General features: G+C 54.8%; 1 protein-coding gene across 1 annotated transcript; it reads right to left on the reverse strand.

Moving 5' to 3' along the window:
• Positions 1–768: 768 nt before the first annotated feature.
• Positions 769–2,722, reverse strand: Klf2 (KLF transcription factor 2). Its single transcript, XM_051169836.1, has 3 exons — positions 2,601–2,722; positions 1,408–2,224; positions 769–955 (listed from the first exon to the last, which is right to left on the reverse strand). Exons 1-3 carry the CDS (start codon positions 2,670–2,672, stop codon positions 780–782), a joined length of 1,065 nt encoding a protein of 354 aa, XP_051025793.1. The 5' UTR covers positions 2,673–2,722; the 3' UTR covers positions 769–779.
• Between the last annotated feature and the right edge of the window lie 5,681 nt (positions 2,723–8,403).

Genomic DNA, 8,403 nt, shown 5'->3' on the forward strand with positions numbered 1-8,403 from the left:
AAAAGAGCAATGAAGAAACCCATACATACTCAAGTTTGGCCAAAACCCCAGAAGGTACCAGAAAAGTTTTTAATTTCCCCCTTTTTCCTTTTTCTTTTTAGCTCAGAGATGGCCACATCACTTGGACCAATACTTTTCCCAGCTCTGGGGACCAAGGGGGCAAATTATGGTTCAAAGTAACAGACTTAAAAATAGCCCGTCCTCAATCCTAAAACGCCATGTTTACATTTATAGAACCCACAGGCCCTGCCAGCTGGGGGCTGCAGCTGGTGACCTTGGCCACAGGCGCGGCTCCCTCCCTGTCCCCTCAGGACCTCCCTATCCCACACACATCACTGCCTTGACTCTTCCAAAGATCCAAAACTTTAATTAAAAAAAAGGTCTTATAAAAATGAAGCAGGCGGCAAAGATGCCATCGTTTCCCTTATAGTAACACAATCTGGCACAGTCACTTATATACATTATAAAAACGTTGGGAACAGTACACTTAAAAGGCATTTCTCACAAGGCATCTAGCCTCGATCCTCTAGTGGGGACCCGAGGGAAATGAAGTCAATTATTGCACCATTTTGAAAACATTCGTCAGAGGCCCCTGTCTTCTTCCCCGGGGTCTTCAGTCACGGTGGGGGCCAGAACAGGTGGCAGAGTCATTGTCCTGTGTGGCCACACTGCCTGGCCCCTTCCTCAGGGTCCAATAAATAGCAGTCAGTATTCAAGAGGACGGCGCCCTGCGCGTGGGACCCGCCACGGCCCGCAGGAGCTAGCCCCTTCGACCCAGGCTACATGTGTCGCTTCATGTGCAGGGCCAGGTGGTCAGATCTGGAGAAGGCGCGGTCGCACAAGTGGCACTGGAAGGGCCTGTGACCTGTGTGTTTACGGTAGTGGCGGGTAAGCTCGTCTGAGCGTGCAAACTTCCAGCCGCAGCCGTCCCAGTTGCAATGGTAAGGCTTCTCACCTGTGGGGGAGGGAGGGAGGGAGATGACATTGAGGCTCCGGTTCCCCAAAAGCCCATTTGGGCACCCAGCACCCTACGGCACCTGTCCCCTCCCTCACCATTCTCATCTCTGCCCCCATCTAATCTAGACAGAAAACTTTGGGCTCCTGAGGCTGTCTCCCCAGAAGGCTCAGGTGCGCCCCTCCTCTAACATTCTGAGATTAAGCCCCGGTTCTCCTGCCTGGTGCTGAGGTGACAGGCTTAGGCCACTATGTCGGCCCCCTGAGCCCTCTCCAGCTCCTTCAAGTATGCCCCTCACAGACCCTAAGCTTGCACTGCCCCGAATTCTTGAAAAGTGAGTCCCTATAGCCAACCTGTTAACTGCCACGCCCCCTTGTCAGGGCCATACTCTGGGAACGGTATCCACTCCCCTTCTGATCTCCCCGCCTGGCCCGGGAGTCGCGGCCACCCACCTGTGTGCGTGCGCAGATGAGCCTTTAGGTGCGAGCTCTTGGTGTAGGTCTTGCCGCAGTTGGTGTAGCTGCAAGTGTGCGTGGCGGCTCGCTTGCGGGGCCAGGAGCGGCGGCCGCGCTTGGGCTTGGCCTCTAGAAGCTCCAGTGGGGACGAGGGTGGCGTGAGGAGACCGCGCGTGGCCGAGGGAGCCAGGCCTAGCGCTGCTGCAGCCGCGGCGGCCGCGTCGTCGAAGAGCCCGAAGGCCGGCGCGGGGGGCCCGTAGTGCAGCGTGGGGCCGGGACCCCCGAAGCCGGGGCCAGGGCCGAAGGGAGGTGGGAACGGGTTGCGGGGACCGGGCGCGGGGAGGCGCGCGGGGCCGTCGGGGCTCAGCGGTGGCGTGTCCGGGGGCGGCGGGGGGCGGCCGGCGGGACCCCGCATGCATGCACCTGCCGCTCCCGGGGTGCCCTCAAGCTTCAGCCCGCGCGGCCCGCGAGCCAGGCCGGGCGCGCAGCCGTAGCCACCGCCGTCTACCTCGGGGGGCTCGGCCTTCACCAGCCGTCCCGGGGGTGCGAGGAGGAAGCGGCCGTGCAGAGCGGGCCCCTGGGGCGCGTCCACCTCCGGGCGCAACAGGTCGGTTCCCAGACCAGGCGCGGGGGTGCCGTAGGGCGGCGGGGCGCCCGAATCCGGGTAGTAGAACGCAGGCGGCGGCGGCTGCGGCGGCGGCTCGGGAGGATTCTCGGCGCCTAGACCGTCCAGTCCCATGGACAGGATGAAGTCCAGCACGCTGTTGAGGTCCTCATCGGTGCCGCCCGCCTCGGGCTCATTGCGCGGCCAACGCTGCGGGAGACAGGGCACGGAACTTGAGCGCGAGGCTCTACCTGGCACCCCAAAAAACCGTCTAATTCCCAGGCGCCCGCGGTTTGCACCCTGTGCACGCCAGTCCTGCGCGCGCGTCCTCAGCCCCTGCGTCCGAGGTCTCCCACCCGAGAGCCTGCAAACGGCGCCCTCAGCCCGTGTGTGTCCACCTCTCTGCTCCCCCAGCCTGAGGTCTAATTATCACTACTGACATCTAACTCCCCGCAGCCTGATGTCTCCCACCGCAGTCCGCGGTCCGCACCCCGGACCTTGCCATCCCCAGTCTTCGCCCTTGCGCCCACACTCTGTGGCCTGGTCGCCCGCTGCCCCGCCATCCGCGGACCCTCGCAGCCCTCACCTCCTGGAGGCCGCGCTCGCACGGGCTAGCGAAGGTAGCAAAGGACGGCAGGATAGGCTCGCTGAGCGCCATGGCAGGGACTGTATGTGCAGTGGCCCGGCCCGCCCAGGCCTTATAGGCGCGGCAGGCACGGGGGGGCGGGCCAGGAGGCGGCGGCGGAAACGCGTCCCGGATGGGGACGAGCTCCGGGCTCAGCCTAAATTTAGCCGCGGTATATAAGCCTGGCGGCGGCGGCGACGGCGGCCACTGCGGGAAGAGCCCAGGCTGAACGCCCCAAGCCCCGCCTCCGTGGCCGGGCTCCGCCCCCGTCCGTCCCCATGGCGACGGCGTCAACACGCTGGGCACAACAGCCTGCTAGCGCGGGGGTGAATGCAGGGTGAAGAGGCTTCCCCGGTGTCACCCCAGCCTCAGGCCCGGTAAATCTGAACCACCAGCGCATGGGGAGTCTAGGGTCAGCGTGCTCACTAGAGGAACGCTCTGTGAAATCCTTGTGTGAGCCTGACATGTAACCTACCCTGGAGCTCAGACAAGAGGATGAAGAGTTTGGGGCATGCCTAGGCTATAGGAGGAGTTGAACGCCAGTAGGGGCAGTGTAGTCTCTCTCTCTCTCTCTCTCTCTCTCTCTCTCTCTCTCTCTCTCTCCCTCTCCCTCTCCCTCTCCCTCTCCCTCTCCCTCTCCCTCTCTCCCTCTCCCTCTCTCTCTCTCTCTGTGTATCTGTGTGTCTGTGTCTCTCGTCTCTGTCTCTCTCCCTCCTTCCTTCCTTCCCTACCTCTGTCTCTTTCTCTGTCTTTCTGCCAGTCCCTCTATCTCTCTATCTCTCTCCCTTCCTCTGTGTCTCTCGTCTCTGTCTCTCTCCCTCCTTCCTTCCTTCCCTACCTCTGTCTCTTTCTCTGTCTTTCTGCCAGTCCCTCTATCTCTCTATCTCTCTCCCTTCCTCCATCGCTGTCTCTGTCTCTCCGTGCACACACAAAGAGAAGCATGGCACGGTGGTATACGCCTGTCTTCAGAACATTTGGGAGGTTGAAAGCGTTAGGTTCAAGGACGGACCTGGCTACAAGAGCCCATGTCTCAAAAAAGAAACACCAAAGGCAGGCAAGATGGCTCAGTGTCTGCTTACAAGACAGGAGTTCCTGAGCCGGGCGTGGTGGCGCAAGCCTTTAATCCCAGCACTCGGGAGGCAGAGGCAGGCGGATCGCTGTGAGTTCGAAGCCAGCCTGGTCTACAAAGTGAGTCCAGGACAGCCAAGGGTACACAGAGAAACCCTGTCTAAAAAAACCAAAAAAAAAAAAAAAAACAAGGCAGGAGTTCCCATAACTCATCCTGGGACCTCCACTGTGAACCGAGACACATGCACGCAAGTAGCACTGTAATAATTAAAAGTTATAAAAAATAAAAAGCACCGAGTCTTTGGGAGCTTTTCACCTCCAACACATACCTCACTCAGATAGGCCCTTCAAGTTGTAGGGAAACTGAGGCAGGGTTCTGGGAAGTGTTGTTGTGTGGCAAGAAGGGCAAAGGGTACTCAGAGGGGGGTAGGTGTGCCAAATAAATATGCATAATACCCACAGGGCCAAAAAAAAAAAAAAAAAAAAAAAAGGGAAATAGTGGAAGTGGAAGAGGAGGAAGTGTGTGGTGGCCTGGGGGAGGGAAGATGGTGCAATCTGACCTTCACTCAGGAGGCAAATGTTGAGGCAAGATCTGGAGAAAGCAAGAGGGAGCCAGCCTGGTAACAGAGGGAGAAGATTAGTTCGAGCCATGACCTGAGCCAGGCAGTCAGGACACAGCCAGCCTGGGTGGTTGGGTGCAGCGATACAGAGGACCCTGGGGGCAGATTCCTTATTGACCTGGCAGTGCCCCTTGTTCAGCACTGTGTGTGCTTGAGACTGTGCTCTCCCAACACTGGTGGAATATAGACACTGCTCTGTAATGTCAGCCTCCAGCTGTACTCCCAGGTCCTTGTGATGACCATCAGAGAGGACATCAACACCACAGTCTCCCCTCTCTATACATGGATGGAATTCCTACTGGCCCCAGGAGCAGGGTGCAAGGCTGGGTTGGTTAAGGAAGGCCTAACCGAAAGTTCTCTCAGACTGCGGGACCACCTCAGCCCCTTTCCACGAAGGAGAGAACACCCTGTTTCTCAGACTGAGGAAAAGCAAGCCATAGCTGTGTATTAGGATCTGAACGCTCTGGCTGTGTGTATGTGTATATGTGTGTGTGTGTGTCATGGGTTTTCCTTATACAGCCCAGGATGGCAGTCTCTCGGCCCCCAGAACGCAGGGATCACAGGCCACACCACCCGCACCGGGGCCTGAGTCTACTCTGAACATATAGGTGTCTTTTCCTTTCATTCCTAATTAACACAAAGGGACTGACATCCAATGCTACCCTGAGTTGGGCATACCTCACCCAGTGGTGTTTTTAAATCTGTGGGAGGCCTGGAGTGATGACAGTTCAGGGCTTAAGTGTGACCCCACGCACCCACATGGGGCCTGGAACCTCATTTGGGGGATCTGGGGACCCTGCTATTTAAGAACTGGAACAGATTCCCTCAAGGATCCAGGGAGCGACTGTATACTAAATAACACAAGACCCACTGAGGGGGCATGCCCATCGACCCAGCGCTGAGGGGAGGCCGTTGCAGGATCATCAGCTCAAAGCCAGGCTAGGTTCTTTCTTCTTTCTTTCTTTTCTTTTTTCTTTTTCTTTTTTTACAAGACAGGGTGTCTCTGTGTAGCCTTGGCTAGTCCTGGATTCGCTTTGTAGATCAGGCTGGCCTCGAACTCACAGCGATCCACCTGCCTCTGCCTCCTGAGTGCTGGGATTAAAGGCATGCGCCACCACGCCCGGCTCTCAGGCTAGGTTCTTAAAACTAAGCCTGACATCTTGAGTTCAATCCCTACACCCAGTGGAGGCAAAGAGCCGAACTGAACTGCTGTGACTTCTGCACAAGCTCACACAAATAAATAAACACAATTTTTTTTTTTTTAAATGAGGGGGCTGGAGAGATGACTCAAAGGTTAAGAGCACTGTCTGCTCTTCCAGAGGTCTTGAGTTCAATTCCCGACCACCACATGGTGGCTCACAACCACCTATAACGTGATCTGATGCCCTCTTCTGGCCTGAAGGTGTACATGCAAACATACCACTCATGTACATAAAACAAATTTTAAAATGTTTAAATTTTTTTTTTTTTTTAAATGCTGAAGTGGGGCTGGAGAGATGGCTCAGAGGTTAAGGGCACTGACTGCTGCTCCAAAGGTCCTGAGTTCAATTCCCAGCAACCACAGGGTGGCTCACAACCATCTATAATGTGATCTGATGCCCTCTTCTGGCCTGCAGGTGTACATGCAGGCAGAGTACTGTATACATAATAATAAATAAATACATCCTTTTAAAAAAAATGCTGAGGTGCTCCCAGGGCCTGGGGTGCCCCTAGCCAGAAGAGTCTGAGGCAATCTCCTCCCGGACATGTGCTCCTGGTGCTCATTTGCAAACCTGCCCCCCCCCCCCAATGCCTTGGTGGGCCGCTTTTGAAATTCATATTTTCGCTTTCTGCATACCTTGTCTTTGCTGGGCTCTGTTCTGGCTTGCACCAGCTTCTGTGCCCAGGCTCCCCGCTAGGTCTTTTGAACGATTGCAAATAGATTGTTTTGTTTGCTTTTTCTTGCTTTTCTCATCTTTTGTCTAAGTCTATGGCTATCCTTCTCACATCTTTGGAAAGATGTCTTTCCTCGTAGGTGGCCTGCTTTCAGATTCTCCTAAGGGCACTGTTTGCAGAGCACGTTTTGAATAAAATGTCTTTTACTTATCACTGTGAGTGCACCCACCTGTGCTTACGACTTTGGGGGAGGGGTGTTCTCTTTCTGCTGTCTGGGTTCTGGGATTGAACTTGGGTCACCAGGCTTGGTAGCAAGAACCTTAACCCCGTGACCCATCTCACTGGCTTCCGTGTCGTGGGGCCAAGCCGGCCTCAGACTTGCTATGCTGACCAGGGTCTTGGGCTCCGGAGTCTCCTGCCTCAGCCTTCGGGGCCTGGGATGACAGGACTCCAGCCTGGCGCTCATTTGTAACTTTGGCAAAGTCCGGCCTCAGGGTTTTTCCTTTCCTCGGTTGCACCTCTGGGTCTCCGGGTCTCGAGGTCCGGGACCCGACGGACTTTAGTGTCTGCCGTGGCTTTTGGACTGGGGTGAGCTGCGACCTGGGGCCCCTGTGCCCTGCCCGAGCCAGGCCTTTGGGTCCTCATAGCGCAAGACGCGTTTTGTGTGGTGGTTTTGCAGGCAGAGGCCTCACTCGCTCCGCTGGGGACGTGAGTTCATGGGGTCTTTTGACCTTCGTCCACTGCTGCTGCTCTTTTCTGAGCTTTCTTCTTCTTTTCTATATTTTATCCATCATTAGCGTGAGAGTGTGCGGCCATGCACACATACTGTGAAAGCAAGCCACAGGCCAGATGTGGAAGTCAGAGGGTAGCCGAACACCGAGCGGATTCCAGGGGTCCAACTCTCTAGCCTTGCCAGCAATCACTTACCCGCTGAACCATCTTGCCTGCCCTTGTTTTTATTTTTTAATTTTGGTGTTTGTTTGAGACAGGTTCTCACCGTGTAGCCTTGGCTGGACTGGAACACACACGCATACGCACACACAGAGGCATGCATGTATGCACACGCACACACACATTTATACATACAGGGACACAAAATAAACGTAGCCTTAAAAAAGAAACAGCTCAGGTTGCTGTGGTGTGTATCTGTTACCCTACCACAGGGGAGGTAGAAGTGGTAGGATCAGAACTTCATGGCCAGCCTGGGTTACAGGCCAGCCTGGGCTACATGAAACCCTGCCTCAAAATAATGAAAACACTCAGAAACCTGAGGTGGGTGCCAGTCAGATGGTGTAGTCATTGAGCCTGGCCTCGTTAAAACTTATTTTTTGGCTGGGCAGTGGTGGCGCAGGCCTTTAACCCCTCACTTGGGAGGCAGAGGCAGGTGGGTCTCTGTGAGTCGAGGCCAGCCTGGTCTACAGAGAGAGTTCCAGGACAGGTAGAGCTGTCATACAGAGAAACCCTGTCTCAAAAAACCATAAACCAAAAACCTTACTTTTCTTGTTCAATTGTGCTTAGTGTTTTAGAATATTTATTCTTTGAGAATGTCACACATGTGTGCAGTGTTTTCTGGGGTTTTTGTTTGTCTGGGGTCACTGTGTCACCCTGGCTGCTCAAGAACCTGCTATGGAAACCAGCGTGGCGTCAAACTCACAGGAAGCTGCCTGCCTCAGCCTCCTACTCTTCATGTGCTGGGACTAAACTGTGGACTACCATACACCAGCTACGATGCTGCATCATCATCATTATTATTATTATTATTATTATTTTATTATTATTATCTTACTTGCTTGTTGAGGGGCTGGATCTGTATGGCTGAGCTCTTCCCCAGCTGTGAGCCATGGCACTGACTGCACTTGCTTCCTATCCAGGCTGAGGCCTATAAATCAGTGCTGGGTTTGGTTGGTTGTGTCTGTCTCTGATCTGTAATTTACTAGTGATGTCTGCAATGAGTGAAGGATTGAATAAGTGGCATGCAGGCAGCTTTGTCAGGATTCAAAGACTCATGGGCTGCAGGAAACTTGCAAATTTCATAATTTGGGCCAGAAATAAATCCTGATGCCCAGAGGGCATGTACAAAGTCCAGGACAGCCAAGGTTACATAGAGAAACCCTGTCTCGAAAAACCAAAAAAAAAAGACCGAAGCCCTGAAGGAATGCATGACCTATTTCCACAGTGGCCACCAACGTGCGTGCGCGCAT

Source organism: Acomys russatus, chromosome 27 (genome assembly GCF_903995435.1).
Source record: "Acomys russatus chromosome 27, mAcoRus1.1, whole genome shotgun sequence".
Lineage (NCBI taxonomy): Eukaryota > Metazoa > Chordata > Mammalia > Rodentia > Muridae > Acomys > Acomys russatus.